Raw genomic sequence first — 16,578 nt, 5'->3', positions numbered from 1 at the left:
TTAGGCTAGTTACAGTACCGAGGTGATTTATGAATTGTTCTGATGGCTAAATGAAGCTGCCGTTAGTGGTGACCCAGTCACATGCACTCCATTTCCTCGCTGCAGCAGCCCAGGTTTGATTCCATCCTGTGGCCCTTTGTTGACGTCGTCCACTCTTGCTCTCTGTGTGTTGTTATGTGTTGTTGTTATATGTTAGGGTTGGGCCGTGTTTACTGGGATTTGCCACCCAAAGCACAGTCAGTGGGTTGCTAGCCTGCCTCCATGGAAGGAAGGTCAACCTTAATGTTGACTGTAAACACCAATCAATATCTGTCCTTTACTAGCTGGCCATTTTTATAGGAAACATGTTGTAATACAGATGCAAATACCCCTCCATTAGCCATTTTTTATGCTTTTATTTTTTAAACAAACTTGAACGAGAAGTACTGGAAGCTTAAACTGATCGGTGATAAGTTGAGATTGTTTCCTTTACAATTTATTTGACAAAATGGCATAAAAAAGAATTGTGCTTTGATGACACTTGAAATAAGTTTATTTTTTTTTTTCTACAAACAATTGAGGATATGGGAAACATTTTCACCAGAACAAAACTGTTCACCATTCACACTGTTTCAAGTGTCCTGTTAAGTTTGTATTTCAACTGCATCTTGGCCTGCAGTATTCATTTGTTGAGAACGGGTTGTTGGCCAGATGAGAGACTCCCGATTCCAGTCCACATGAGGGAGCAGAGTTTCTGCTTACCTCTCTGCTTTTGGACAGTCCCTGGGCTATTCTTTCTTACACACACACACGCACGTATGTATGTACACATGCACTCACAAATACATAAGCACAGAGGCACATTAGCCCGTTCACATGCGCCAATTCACAAGTACATGCACTCACACAAAGATTAAGTACATGCACACATATATAATCATCTACGTGCACACAAAAATGAACATGGTAATATCAGACATCCCTACACACGCACACACACACACACACACACTAGTACATGCACTCAAGTATTTACACACATTCAGACACGCTGTGTTCTTGACTCTGGATGATGTGGGCTGCACTAAGGGAGATTTATGAGGCTGGCTCCCTCTTGTCCTGTGTGTCTCCGACTTGATACTCTGGTTTCCACTCCAAACCTCAACTCAGCACACAGACACAGAGAAACATGGGAAGGGAGGGAAGTAGGGAGGCAGACTGAAAGAGAGAAGTAATGGTTGAAGGGAAGAAGGGAATAAAAGAGGGCTATCAGAGAAGACTGAAGAGGGAGAGTGACAACGATAGAGACTGAAGTAGATGAAGAGTCAGATTGAAAAGATGATGGAGAGAGACAGCGAGAGTGAGCGATAACGAGCCCTGAAACCTGGACCGTGGAGCTGGAAAGAGAGGGGAGGGCTAGAAGTTGCGAAATTTGGAGAAAAAAAGCGAGTTAATGTAGTGTGTCTGTGTGTTTGTTCCTGTTTGTGTGTGCAGAGACAGACAGCCTGTGGGGTCAGAGGGTTAGCGCGGCTCCATGTGTTGCTTATAAGCTGATAAAAGACGACCGAGGCCTGGGGAACTGCACCCCTCTGACTACTTTCTGTGAGTGTGCGTCAGGGTTGTATTCAGGGTCAGAGGCAGAAAGAAAATCAGCTGGGGACCCAGGAGGCTTGTGGTTTGACTCTAGTCTTGGAAAATGGTTTACAGATTGAGATAGGAAGCTCAGGTAGCACAGACCTCCACACCCACGTCAAAGTACAATGGAACAGAGGCGCTGAGAGAGCAAGCTAAGACTTTTCTCAATCTGGAGGAATTCTTTGCACTTTCTCTCATATGAATGATTTTCTTTTCCCACTAACTCAAACCGCTGATGATGTTTTCCCCCATTTACCTTACCCAATCTTATCATGGCACAACCTCTGTTATCCAATTTACTTGGTGCTGTCAGGATTCTGTGGCTATCAAAACACAAAGCACTGGTTCCAGAGCAGGCACTGGCTCCAAACCAGCACCCGAACCACCTCGGTTAAAAAGGGGTAATAGTGAAACGTTGTTCTCTGATTTTAACCCATTTCCTGAGAAGCAGTAGGCAGCCACGGTACAGTGCCCAGGAAACTCCATCTATGCCAATGTTTTGGTAAGAGCACTAACAGAACAATTAACCTAATGTTCATATTATGATGGTGGGGGAAACTGGAGGAGGACCACAGAACTTACGAAACCCACGTATGCATGGGGTGAATCTTGACAGAAAGGCAGTCCACCCAGCCAGGAATCGAAGGCGACAGTACCACTGAGTCACTGTGATTTCACAATGTAATCTTATCGCTATTGACACGGATATTTACAGTAGTTTTTGCCATTATCAGATACATTTATGTCATCAATTATTGTCAAGTCAAAGCGCAATGGACCATAGATTAAATTTTGGTCAATCAGGAGAGAATCAGATGTTGGTGGTGTTGATGAATGACTAAAGATCTGCGCGAGATGAGATGGATTCTGGTGAGTTTAACCTTGGCACTGGATATGATGAAGTGGAGGCTGAATGGGGTGGCGGAGGGTTGCAACAATTTTGCTCTGAAACAGCAGCTGAGAGGAGAAACAGATTGAAAGTTTGACAGCAACAGCATGACTTGTTGATTTAATCGTGGCAGAGTCTGGTTGATTCAACTTAAAGAATATGATGTTGTTGCTGATGTCAGATGGGTTTGTGTCATCACGTTGTCACTCATTGCACCCTTTCTCTGCTCTATGCATTTATCCATTTGTCCATATATTTCTGTGGGAGCATGCACATTATCGTCTTTACAAAGGACCCCCCCCCACCCCACACACACACACACACACACACACATACACACACACACACACACACACACGCATACATGCACAAACCCAACCACCTCCCTCCATCCTGAACCCAGATAAACAGCCGTGGGACTTTAAACATGGCGCCCGGTCGGCGTGTGACTGAGAGAATGGGCCAACTGGTGGATTCAGTGGCCAGGGGTCGCCCCCGCCCCTCTCCTCTCCCTGGCTGGGTGGGTGGCATATGGCGGCCCAGGCAGGGACCCCTTTGGTGTGACACACACACACACACACAGAGACACACAGAAGGCCTGGAGCCACCCAGGCTGGGCCCACGATCGCCGTGGGAGACATGGTGTCACCAAGCCTCTGACAGAGGAGGGGTTGTGTGTATGTTTGTGTGTGTGTGATCCCACCTTGGAAGGCCCCCCCCCCCCCTCCTGAGAACATCGGCCGCTGCCCGCCACCACATCCCCATGGTGACTCCGCTGTTGTCTCTGCTCATCAAAATTAGAGAGATTTACCTCTGCGTGCACACACAACACATGCACACACACAGAGCCAACAGGTGGCAGGCCTTGCTCGGCACAGCAGGCCCGCTTCAAAGGTTAAACATACAGCGGACCGCCCACTCTTTCTCTGCCGTTCTCCCAAGGGAGAGGGAGAGAAAGTGAGAAGAAGAGGACAAGATAAAAGGAGAGACAGGGAAAAAAAAAAAACGCCGTGCAGATAAAGGGCAAAGATGAAGCGCGTTCATGTGGGAGCGCACAGAGCGGCATAGTGCGTACCTGGTGTCCGACTCCCCAATTACGAACACAGCGCACACTTCAAAGTGAGTCACGTATGAGTTAAAAGCATAAGTAAAAACAGAATGCCTACAGGCTTTTCCAGTTCACTTACTTTTTGTCTAACTGTGACTAACAGCAGATGTGAAAGAACCAACTTTGGTGCCAGTGATCTTAGCGCGGATCATAGCAAATCACAGTCAAACAACGTTCTGGGATTTTCACAAACAGGCGTCAAGAGAGCAGCCTGACTCACGCAAACAAATATCACCTCACAACAAGCGTGACATGCAGAGCACCATCTCAGTCTTATCAGAAAAAGTAAGTTGAGACTACAGCAGACAGTGGCTTGCCCAAAAATGGATGAAAAAAATGTCATCTTGATGGAGGAAATCTGGTGAAAACAAAATAACTTTGAACATGGCTTTATCCTGTCTGGTATCAGTTGTGCTGTCTGCTGCCTGCGGTGCGACAGCCTCGTAATGTTTTCTCAGCACTCAAGAGGCCGCTCGTTATCAAAAAGAACATCATTTGAACGCCGCAGTCTGTGTTAATAATCTTGCTGATCAGGTACATTTGCTTCCAGGCCAGTCTGCCACTTTTTCCAATGCACATCTGGTAGGGTAATCCATCCGCATCTCGCAGTGTGTACTGTACACCTCAGGGATCAGGCGAAAGAGGATGTTTTTAGCAAATGTGCACCACTGAAACATTGACACGCTTGTGCGCACACCTGATACACCCCCCTCGATAAAATTTCATCTATAAAATACGAGAGCCTTAAGAGTCACTCAAGAGCGTCTTCTCGGCTATAAAATCAAGTTAAATCTCAACGCAGGGCTGCACGTATGCATGCGTGTGTTTTAATATGCGAGCGTGTGCGTTTGTTGTGTTGCCATGCTAACGTGTGTGCATGAGGTGTGCATGAGGGGTTGCAGGTCACAGTGTTGGCTTGGCCTCATGTTGCCTATAAGCTGATAAGAGCCAAACAGAGGGGACCGATATATGAATTCTCCCCCCCCCCTCTTTCTCTCTCTCTCTCTCTCTCTCTCTGCGTCCAGCAGGCTGCCTGCTTCCAGCCTGTCTGGTGCCAAGACTCAGATTTCAGAATTTCCTTCTACAAGCCACATTTAGAGCAGCCAGCATACTCTGTGTGTGTGTGTGTGTGTGTGTGTGTGTGTGTGAGAGAGAGAGAGAGGGAGAGAGTTTGTGCAACTCTTTCTCCTCTCACTGTCTGCCTCTCTCTGACCCCCACCACCCCGCTTTCAGCGAGCACTGTCCTTCTGGTGCCGCTCTTTTCTCTTTTCTTTCTCCATATATCCATCTACCTACCTCCAGTTTCTTTGTTTGTTTTATGGGACTTGACCCGATGCAGACAACCAATGCAATACACGTCAGCTAATATGAATGGTCATTTGTGCCCGCGTGTAATAAACAAGATTAGACACACGCTAACATGCGGCAGAGATTTATGCGTTCTCGCGGCAGTAAACTAGCCGTGCGAGGGGGTTTGGAAAAAGGGTGGGGGGGGTCCTGTCAGCGCACAGCTGACCCGGGAGACCTTGTGACATGCTGCGATGGCGAAGGATGGAAGATGGAGTTGAGGTGTGAGGTGGAGCAGATGGAAATGAGAGGAAAAGATGGGGAAAAACACAAAAAGCAGAAAGAGGTGTTTAAAAAGAAAACATTTTGGACAAATTACTGTTATTTAGGCGTCCATATGTAGTTGCATTGCAAGCGTTTGTCATTTAAACATAATTATAGTGTTGCTCCTCAGTATCAGCATATCTGACTTAGTGCTGCTGTAGCCACTTTGGCCAGCAATCAGTGTAATGTCTTTCTCTGTCACCTGTATGGTAATACAGTGCTATGCAGCAGTTGGTGTAGCTTCAGACTCCTTGTACTTGTGTGTATGTGTTGTGAAGAAGTGTTCTATTGTTTATAGATTGCATTAATGTTATCTCCATTTATAGAAGCAGGAATCTCTGGCCAAGAACATTACTTTCTGCCCACATTCAAGTTCCAACTTGTCCTAAATACTCCTACATAACCCAGTAGAGTTGAATAATTAATGTTTGTTTTTTTTGTTTCTAATTTGTCCCTGAGTTGCATTAGCAAATGTCAAGGATGCGTAACACCTAGTAGAGGGGGTTGAAACAAAAACAAATCTTGCATGTTCTAGAGTGACAAAAAGAGAAAAAGAAAAGTGTGGGAGGGACAGCAAAAATTAGAAAAAAATTAGTCAGAATCACAGAAGCTTGACTAGAGAAAGTGAGATAGGAGTAACTGACTCCAGATTGGGACAAAGTTGAAGCCCCAGAACGGGACGGGTGTCTATTAGCTTTGGAGGATTTCATTGCAAGATGCTCAGAATTGAATTTGGGAATTCAGTCTTATCAGCAGTGTTTCCTTAACTGTGTGTATCTGTGGTTCCTGTTGGTTGGATTCAGTCTTATTTACAGGTCTGACCATGTTTATGCAACATGAACAGGGAGTCATCAGACTAAGCAACATTTTCCACTCCGCTGCCGGTATGCAGATTTGCTTTGAAGTGTGTGTGTGTGTGTGTGTGTGTGTGTGTGTGTGTGTGTGTGTGTGTGTGTGTGCGTGCGTGCGTGTGTGCGTGTGTGTGTGTGTGTGTGCGTATGTGTGTGTGTGTGTGTGTGTGTGTGTGTGTGTGTGTGTGTGTGTGTGAGATTTCCCTCAGCGCACCACTGTTATGAGCTGTTGGGTGTATACTTGTGGCTGCCTTTAAGCTTGCCCAAAAAAATCTCAGAAATTCTGTGATGCTGAAACCAACAATTTTCTTTCAGATTTTTTTCAATCGTAGGTCTTTCCCATCTTGACTTTTAGTCAAACACCAAATTGTCTAGACTCTGTCTGAGTATTTTATATGAGTCTTTGTTGACATGTGACTCACCGTCTGGAGGTCTGAACTGTTTGTGTAAACAGGCTGATATAACTAATAAAGCGGATGCTGCGTGTATGTGTGTTTGCAGCTTTGGGGTGTTGATTGTTTGTCGGGCTGATGCAGTCTCACTGTAGTGGGCCGGCTGCATTTGATGTGGGATTGATCGGGGGCCAAACACGGAGTCTGGCTTTTTGCTCGAGACTTTGGTTTCCCAGAACAACTGCTTCCTGTTTCCCAAACCTGGTAAACGTTTAGGAAAATGTGTGACATAGACTCTGTGTGTATGTGATGTCTTTGAGCTTTGATCATGTATTCCGATTTTTGTTGCTGTGGTAGTCCAAAAGCAGTGCTTGTGGGACGGTGAAGATGTTGATGATATAGAAGACATTTCTGGCATGTCAGTCCTAAAACAACTGTAACCAACTTCTGTTGTGAGTTTTCATTTAGTTTAAATATTTAACCCATTTTTTGGCAAGATGAAAGATTTTTATATGCCTTCTTAAAAGTTTGGGTTAATTTGTTATTATAAAGATTTTCCATTCATCAGGACCAATATTTGGTATTATTTATGATCAGCATTGTTTCAACAAAAGCATTATCATTCTATTACTGATGCCCATGCTGAGAACGATATTGATATATCAGCCAATATTCTTGGCAAAATATAAACATAAACACGCCTTCTTTGCAATGATCCCTCAAATGTGGATCTCACACAAATGTGAAAAATTTGCAGTGTGTACCTAATGGAGACAGGATATCTTATACTAACTTTGTTGTCCAAAGTTACATTGGAGTACTGAAAACAATAAACTTCACCAGAAATGTAATAATCAAAAATGTCCTCCAGCATCTTTTTTTTGCATTACAGTCACTGAAGATAAAAATGGTCATGCAAACCGAACATTTCCTTCTGCAGCTCCTTCACATTAAAAGCATTCAAATCACAAAATGCAGGGATGTCGTCTTTTTGGGTGAAGCAGTCACAGGAAACCTGGCGTATTTGCGAGGTTGGCACTAACCACTGTTGTTGTTTGTATGCATCTACAAGACATTTATTGACAGCAGGTCAGTGTAAAGTACTGCAGGGAGCAACAAGGAGCAGTCACATGGAGCTGCAGATGACGGGCTGCACACCTCCAACTCCTCAGCAAAGTTACTAACTTTACTGTGTCCTGTTGTTGTGCTGAAAACTACTTACAACGTACATAACATCACAATAAAAGTTTGGTTGCAGTTAGGGCTTTCGGGGGCCACTGATTGGACAAGGTGTCCAAAGCTGCTAGGCAATATAATGGTCATCAGCTTACAGTACGGATAAATGGATTGCTGAAAAGGTGAATTATGTCAAAGTGTCTTTTCATTCTCTTTCTGATGCACTCTGTTTGACACTCTGTATAGTATGATGTATTGGTTCTCTGTTTTATGTGATATGACTGTCTTTCACCTTCCTGTGGGGTAGGGGGCATGTCATTGGGGAATGACATCCCGGTCCCACGTGTAGGATGCAGCAAGTCTTTGAAAGTAAAGACACACACACACCCCACACCACGCTACACACTCCCTAATGTTGTCAGAGAGTGATGGGGCACTGTCCTGCCGACAGAAAAAAAGTTGTCTGTTCCATCTCATGCAAATAACAATAAGCCCGGGACTGGATTCCAATGGGCTTTCTCTTTGAAATGGGAAACCAGCACACGCATTACAAATATATCTCTTGTTTTATCTTCCGGGCCAGGCCCATGGAAAAATTATTCCAAATACCTGCCGCGCTTTATCTGGAACCCTGGAATAGGTTAGGCCCAGCCGGGAACACGAGGATGTCTAAAATAAGGCCTCTATTACGGGATGGAGTGGAGATGGATGGGACAGAGCGGGAAGGGACGGGGATCGGGGGTATTTTAGGTGTATCGGCCCTGTGAAAAAGGTCTTGTTGCGGGGGCTTGGAGCTGCTTTAAAGTCTACTATGTGGGCCGCTGTCAGCTGTTGTACAAACTGCATGTGTTAGGGGAGGGTTTGTGTGCGTGTGTGTGTCGTGTGGGCTCACACGTCCATAGCGGAGCAGGAGTATAAATAACATTTTTCCTACAGATGTTCTCACCTTGACAAATCTGTTCTTGGCCTGTGTGATACTTCTTGGCATATGGCATGATGGCCTAACGTAACTCAACCTTTATTTACTTTCCTCAACCTCTGCCTGCCCCTGTTTCAAACCATCGCTTTTTTAAGAAAAACATTTACATTTGCGGTATTTAACTGATGATGTTTTCCCGAGTGATTGATAATAAGCGGGCATTTCTCAAGGACTTAAAAGGGACACATGGCTAGAGACGAACACGCTGACTGCTGCGGTGATTCAAATCATGATCTTTCGGTTCATCTGCAAAGTCTCCTACTCATTAGGTCAGCAAATGCCAAAAGATCTCACTGCTCCCATTTATTAAATATGGTAGTTTTTTTTATCTCGTTCTTTTTTATCAATACAAAGTGAGTTTGGAGGCTTTTTGTCAGTTGAATATCTGTATCTATTTCAGAAAGATTATTTGATTAGAGTTGAAGCAAGGTAAGAAGAGAGGTGTTAGGGAGAGAAAATTCAGGGGATGATGGGAGAGAAATGTGAGGCAACGAGGAGATAAGAGCAAAGAACGAAAGGCCAAGAGCAAGGGGAATAAGGGAGAGGAAGATAAGAAGAGAAACAAGTTCATAAGATGTCAGGGGAGGACAGAGAACAGAAGGAGAGAAAGCTGTTGAAAGTGCGTCCTTGAGGAATTCATTTATCTCTCCGCGTCTGTTCGGCGAGGCCGGTCACGGAGTCTGTCACCATCACTTGTAGAGTCCTGCTGACATTTCCTTCAGCAGTCGAGGGTGTGTGAACAGCACGTATCAGACTCACCCTAGAAACACAATGTCATCTTCATAGTTCCCATGGCAGACAGAAGAGGGGCAGCATTGTCGTCATACCAGTGATGCCAAGACACCAGTGGCAAGAGATGCCGAGTCTTTTGAAGCTCAGAAGGAAGAGATGACGTTTTGGAGCAGTATTGGCGAGCCAGCTACCAGGCAGGCATGCTGCCAACATGGTGCCCATTTGGCAGATCAGTGTCATTTATCACCATGCCATAGATCAGTGGTTCTTGGTCTGGAGTTCACACCCCCGTCCCATGGGGCTGAAGGTCATATTTTGAAATCGTGGTACTAATTGGATTAAAAAACAAATTGTGAACTATGTAAATGTATTATTCCTTTGATAATCATATGTGTATGAGTTGTAGATCAGCTGTACACCTTTCTACTTATGCAGCCTGTGACAGGAGGTCACAAGGCGACATTTCTTCACAATATTTGTCTCGACAGAAACTGCCACACATACCGCCACATCAACACCAGGTATTAAATGTGTTTCAACAACTGATGTGCAGAGTCGATCTTAGAGCGCAGTGTGAGTCATGGTCTCTGGTGCTGTTTTTCAGAGACGGACTCTAAGCTTGTAAGGTGACAGTTAACCAAGCAGTAAGCCTTCCTTCTTTCTTTCAGGGAATTTTCTTTATTTCCCCTTTAAGCCTAACTCCTGAATATTAAACTGAAAAAAGGCCTTTGTCTCACAGTAGCACAAATGATTGTTAAAAGTGAATAGCATTAGGCAAGTTACAGTTTGTGTAGATTAACTGGAAAGAAGAGAGAACTGGCTTTTCTTAGTGCTGTATGTAGAGGCTTCCTTTGACGTTGTTGCACCTTCGCATTTGTCCCTGAGAGCAGTGATTATCTTTAGAGATGTCAACTCTCATAATGCATTCGTGACCAAGCTTCACAGAGTGTATGTGCTGAATCAGATGTCATATTCCACATCCACAGTACCCCTCTTGACTCTCACCCACCCATCTCTCCTCCAGGGCTGACACTGCCAAGATGACGCAACAGATGAGGGGGGACCAGGCCCACCAGCCGGCCCCGGCCCGCAAGTCAGCCAGCCTGTCCTCGCCAAGCGCGGCTCGCCGCCTATACCGCAACTTGTCTGGAAAGTTCCGTACGGGCACCAACCCCCCTGCCCTGGAGGACAGTCTGGTGTCAGGACGGGGAGGAGACAAAGAGAGGCTGCGAAAAACCACCATAGTAAGTCAGAAAAAGAAGGAGAAGGAAAAAATAACAAGCCCAGGAACATTGTCGTCTAAAAATAGTTAGGGAAAACATATAGAAGAGAACCATGGGTCGTGACATCATACACCCAATCATCTAGCTGGAGGAGAGCGAGACAGAAAATATATTGCGAGAAATATTCTGCTGGTGTACACTTCATGTAAACTTTCTTTGTATCACAGTTCCAGAGTAATGAAGCGCTGTTCGAGGCAGTGGAGCACCAGGAGCTGGACTTGGTCCAGCTGCTCCTGTCGCAGTACAGTCTGGAGGAGCTGGACCTCAACACCCCAAACAGCGAGGGTCTCCTGCCCCTCGATATCGCTATCATGACCAACAACGTGCCCATGGCCAAGCTGCTGCTGCGAGCCGGTGCCAAGGAGAGCCCCCACTGTGAGTAGAGGAGCACTATGTACCTGTAGTACCTACCAAGTCAGAGGGGGGCGAGGACACGATGATCATTTGAATGTTAATGGAACAAATCCAAAATACAGCTAATTGTACAAACTTACAGTTGATGTCGTGCATGTGCTCTTGACAAATGGGTTTTCTTCGCAGGGTGGCTGGGGTCTCCCTTAAAGATAGGGTGAGAAGCTCAGCCATCCGGGAGGGACTCGGAGTAGAGCCGCTGCTCCTCTGCGTGGAAAGGAGCCAGTTGAGGTGGTTTGGGCATCTGATGAGGATGCCACTAGGGCGCCTTCCTAGGGAGGTGTTCCTGGCACGTCCAACTGGGAGGAGACCTAGGGGTAGACCCAGGACCAGGTGGAGGGATTATATCTCTTCTCTGGCCTGGGAGCGCCTGGGGATTCCCCAGTCAGAGTTAGCCGATGTGGCTGGGGAAAGGGAAGTCTGGGGCTCGCTACTGAAGCTGCTGCCCCCGCGACCTGATTTTAGATAAGCGGTTGACAATGGATGGATGAATGGATGTGCTCTTGACGTGAAGAAAATTATTTTTATCAGAACGCGTAGCACAAACACGCATGTGCTGGACTTTGTTCATTTTCTGTGACTGATTAACTGATAACTGATTGGCAGGGAAACCCCAAAACAAATTTTGAAGAGGGGTCATACAAAGTTGATGAAGGCTATTGAGCCTTTTGTTAAAGGCCAAGCGATTGCACAAAGATAATTATTAAAAGAGTCTGGTAGCTCTGTTCATCTTTTTGTCATTTCTAAAAAAAATAGCCAGATATCTTCTGGGGTCACGACAATGTCTCCCTCATGAATTATTATCCTTGAATTTTGCCAGCTTTTGTTAATAGAACCTTGGCTTCCCTACAGGTGAATCCCACTATAGTGACTGAAGTAGTTAAAGTCATTGGTTTTGCCTTGTTCTTTCGCCAGTTAAATCATGTGATATATGTTGAATAGTCAAAAGTTAGTTGACTTCTGCCAATCATAATTAACTACTGGTGATAATCTTCTTCTGAGTGAGACCTAAAACCACATTTCTCACATATTTATCACATATGTAAATGTAAATCTTTGGCATAGCTCAGCACTACTACCAGACAAGGTTTGTTTGGGTTTGTTGGTCGTTGTGGCGGCAGAAATCGCTGTCACGACAACATCAGCTGCCACCAAAGCAATGGCGCGCTCACAACCCATAAAAACAATCTCTAACCATGCATACCAGTATGCATTCATCTTCGCACTATTGACAAACTCACACATTTCCCTCGCTCTGTTTTCCGCTGGCAGGGAAAACATATTAGAGGCGATGAAGGGGTGGTAATAATGATGCAATATTAGTCATCTTTGTAAGCACTTTTCACTGTCTGTGATCTGCTGAGCCTGTGCTCCCTTCCTCTGTTAATGATTAGAACTCGCCAGTAAGGCTCCTAGGCTTGTTTGTGTTTGTACTCGTGCGAGCACACACACACACACACACGCTTCTCCAGAGCTGAGCCAGACATCTTATAAAGGTATCATTAAATTGAAAACACTTGAATGGAAAGTGATGTTTACTGAAGTTTACTCTTTGATTGTGCATTCCCTCCAGAACTCAAATAACTCATGTGTGAGTTTTGAGTGTGTGTGTGTGTGTGTGTGTGTGTGTGTGTGTGTGTGTGTGTGTGTGTGTGTGTATGAATCAAAGTAAGAAAGAGAGAGAACAACAGCACATAAGGAAAATAAAGGCTTTTATTTCAATAAGCCTGTACTAATCAAACTCCATCTGAGGAGAATCAGCATCAAAGACGCTGCCGACTTTTCATTAAGCTTTGAAAGAAACTGATTCTGATGTGTATTGACGGCAGTGTATTGACTCCTTTTTGTGTGGTTACCAGAGAGACAAACAAAGGGCAGACAAAGACAATTGAACACTCTCAAAAGCAGCTTCATATTCACATAAATCTCTCGGTGGCTCTTCAATAGGACAGTCACTTTGATAATGTTGTTGAAGATCTCAGCCCTTGATGTGAAGTAAGGACAAATCAAGACACACATACACACTGATGACAGCATCTGGACCAGTTTCTAGGCCTGGAAATGTAAATCTTCAGCCCTCAGTGGTTGTTTCCATCCTTCCAAGGGTCCAAGTCCAAGTATCCTCAGTGACAACTCTAACTTTCTAAACTCAACCCCTCACAATACCTGTTTCAAAAGTGGCAAGTGGTCTTTAAGTCTTCACACAAGTGGCTGAAGAGAACGACATAAACCTGACACCCAGAAGAGACACTCAGATTCAAAGAGAAGCTCGCAGCCACTGCAGAGACACGGAGAGAGCCGCAGAATTAAACACCCAGATGGACATTTTGACACGGAGCTTTAAACTTACTGTCAACAGTGGAATCTAACGCTCAACAGTGGAATCTACAATGAACAAACACAGACCACACAGACTAAACACAGACACACACCAGTCCCAAACACTCCAGGAATGATCAGCCACCAAAGAAGAAGTACAGTACAGCTACTGTCCTTTGTGACCTGAACGGCTTTACATTACTCTCTATACTTTTATTTACCAGAGTGTGTCGACGTTTTTTAAGATTTGGTTTTGAATCTCTGATCTTTGTTCCATCACAATCTACTATCACTAACTGCACAGCCATGGTTTAAGTGTTCACTGGTCATTACATCTCATCTATTATAGTGATGTGTTTTTTGTTTTAGTAACACCCAGAAAAACATTCCACTGATGGAGGCTGTGGTATATGATAAAAATAGATCAGTTATACACATTTTTCCGCCGGTTTTGCAGAAAAATACTTTTACAATGGCTGTTTAAAATGATCCCTGTGCACGTTCCCACCATTTTGTGTTCCCCTTCAACCGCATATGAAGAACTCTCCTCCCTCTACTGCCCCGCTCACTTTCATTGCTGCGTTTTCTGTGTCATTTTCGAGGTGATGTCATCCCCAAAGAGGGACTGCTTAGTTAAATGAAGTTTATTGAGGAATCTGCCACAGCATTTTGGCAAACAAAGACATTAAAAAGAGCGGCCTGCAAAAGCAATTTGCAACATTGCAGCCAGAGGGTTTGTGCAGTATCAGTGTAGCCATGTGTATTGTTAAGGCGCTTGATTAAAGTAAAACCAACACTATTCGCTGTGGATTCATGTGCTTACCATCCAATTCCTGAGTTGTTTACAACGTGGATGTGTCAAAAGATGATGTGTTGCATTTTTTTTCTTTTTAGCTCAACATTGAAACAACATATTGATAGTTGTTTGAAGTTTTAAACTTTAGTTTATAGAGTGTTTTAGGCCCAGATATTTCCTACAATCAATAAAAACATGGCTTTACCTGATTTATTATCAGGCTCATCATTTATAAATCATTTTTCTATTTAATCTAGGTCACCCTGGAATGGAAGCAACAAACACTTATAACCTAATATCATATTACTAACTACATGTGACTAAAAAAATTGTTATGAAAGACGTGAATTAACAAAAAGTTTCATATCATCAACCAAACATTTACTTTCATTCACCATGTTGTATGACGTCACATTCAGCAAGTTGTGCACCAAGATTTTCATTGTCTTTCTGAATTGTGTTTTCTGACCTCAGTGTTTTTTTACTCGAATTTTCACAGACTGAGACCAATGTCTCTGTGCTGCAGCTCTTTATTCCATCTCTCTCTGAAACACTCTGTTTTAGCTCCTTTCTCTTTAAGTCCCCTCCTAAATACCCTCCTCTGATTGGTCAGCTCTCACAAGCCTGAGCCAGAACCATTAAAAACAACAGAACAGCGGTGCCAAAATAACTCTTATATGCCAAACAAGCTGTTAGGCATAAATTATGCATCATTAAGGCATTTCGGAGAGCAATGTTTTCTATGTGCTTTGACCTTTTTAACTTTCAAGGTCTTTTCCATGCACAATAAACTTCATAAACACTGAAGCACAATAGAGTTTAAGAGTTGTTTGTATAATTATAACTGTATAAACCATACATCTTAAAGGTGAAATATGTACGAAATCAAAAGCGATGCTCATACAATAGAATTCTCTTTTAATTAAGAATTGTCAGTATTGTATGTTTGTAGTTGTTTGTGTAAACTCTTTTAATCTTGGTTGAAAAAACAGCCCGCCAAAATTTATAGTTCAGCACTGCTCAAATTTGAGCTGTATTTACCAACTGCCTTTTTTATATGTGAATATAAAAGTGATTTTATGGATGTCAAAGTAGTTTAGAAATAATGGGGCCACTATAACGTGCCTAAGTATAACGAAACTCTTGTTTCAACACAGCTTGCATTGACTTTTCTCTCTTTTCACAATGTCCCTCCCATGCGTTTCTCAGTCGTAAGTCTGGAGGGCCGAGCAGTGCATTTGGCCACCTTGGTGCAAGAGGCAGAGCAGCGGGTGTCGGAGCTTCAGACTCAGGTTGGAAGCGAGGGTCCTGGTGAGCGGGAAGGATCTGACCGGGAACGGCAACTAAAGGCCTGGGAATGGAGGCTGCGGCTCTTCCGGCGCATGCAGACGGGATTCGAGCATGCCAGTAAGGCTTCTGGGTTCTTTTACATGCACATCAGTCCAGCAGTCTTGCTTTTCATTTTTGTACCCTGTTTCTCCGCTGGCACTCTGTCTGGGCTGAGTTAATGGCTTCCACTCGGTACGTGTCTGTGTGTGTGCAAACATAACACGGCTGTATTCCTGCTTTAATTTTTTATAGGCATTTCATGACACGCTTAGTGGCAGGGTAGACAGCCACCCCCTGAAAGCAGACAAACTCACACGCACACACTCCTCCCTTCAACCCAAACCAATCTGCACTTTGACGCAAAAAAAAAAATTTGTTCCCATCTTTGTAATGTGTGAACATTAATGGAAATGATTCACCGCATGTCAAAATAATGTTTGTGTAGTTACGGTCACAATTGCAATCGATGACACCATCAGGAGTGTTGATTGAGTTGACGTTAATTTGGGAAGTTGGTAGCTTACAGAGGCAACGTTGTAGTCTTTTCCATCCATCACTGACTGTAAATTAAATACATTTCACACACAGTCCATTACTTGACACATTTTAAATGCCTCACACTTCTGCAAGTAAGCAATGCATTGTGCAATGGACCAGGAAGACTAAATGATGTCATTAAAAGTAAGCTGTCAGTTGCTTGTGCTTGCTCCAATACATTGGTTTTAATGTCTAGTGTAGGATCTTAGTTCTACTTATTGACTCGCCTTCTTTCTGTCCGACAGACCCTCCAGACACTCCCAGTGTAGTTCGCCTGTCTGTCAGCAGCAGCACCAGTCTAAGGGTGGACTTCCAGGAGCCGCTCTGTGTCAACTCTGCTGTGGTTACCAAGTACAAAGGTCAGCCACTGTGCTCATCCCACTGCTTCATTTAGAACCAATGGCTCAATATCACAATATGTAAGGATGAGATAGCAAAAGTGCTTTGATACTGTCTTTGGCCCTGTCTTCTTTTACATGTGTTAGTATGTTTACCATGCTTCCACTCACATACTGTGCAAACTGTCATTTATTGTTTAATGATGGTACTGG

The 16,578-nt window shown here is 44.1% G+C and overlaps 1 protein-coding gene across 5 annotated transcripts in view; it reads left to right on the top strand.

Annotated features, from left to right (window-relative positions):
• Window positions 1-16,578, top strand: part of ankfn1b (ankyrin repeat and fibronectin type III domain containing 1b) — a 141,970-nt gene that overhangs the window by 109,841 nt on the left and 15,551 nt on the right. For all 5 annotated transcript variants that reach the window (XM_030400130.1, XM_030400132.1, XM_030400131.1 and 2 more), the window contains 4 exons: window positions 10,377-10,596; window positions 10,803-11,010; window positions 15,371-15,568; window positions 16,273-16,386. In XM_030400130.1, the coding sequence (XP_030255990.1) occupies window positions 10,377-10,596; window positions 10,803-11,010; window positions 15,371-15,568; window positions 16,273-16,386 (740 nt within the window). The remainder of the gene's footprint in view (window positions 1-10,376; window positions 10,597-10,802; window positions 11,011-15,370; window positions 15,569-16,272; window positions 16,387-16,578) is intronic.

The sequence above is a fragment of the Sparus aurata genome, chromosome 20 (assembly GCF_900880675.1).
Source record: "Sparus aurata chromosome 20, fSpaAur1.1, whole genome shotgun sequence".
NCBI lineage: Eukaryota > Metazoa > Chordata > Actinopteri > Spariformes > Sparidae > Sparus > Sparus aurata.
The sequence above is the reverse complement of the archived record's forward strand: the minus strand, read 5'-3'. Positions and strand labels throughout refer to the sequence as shown.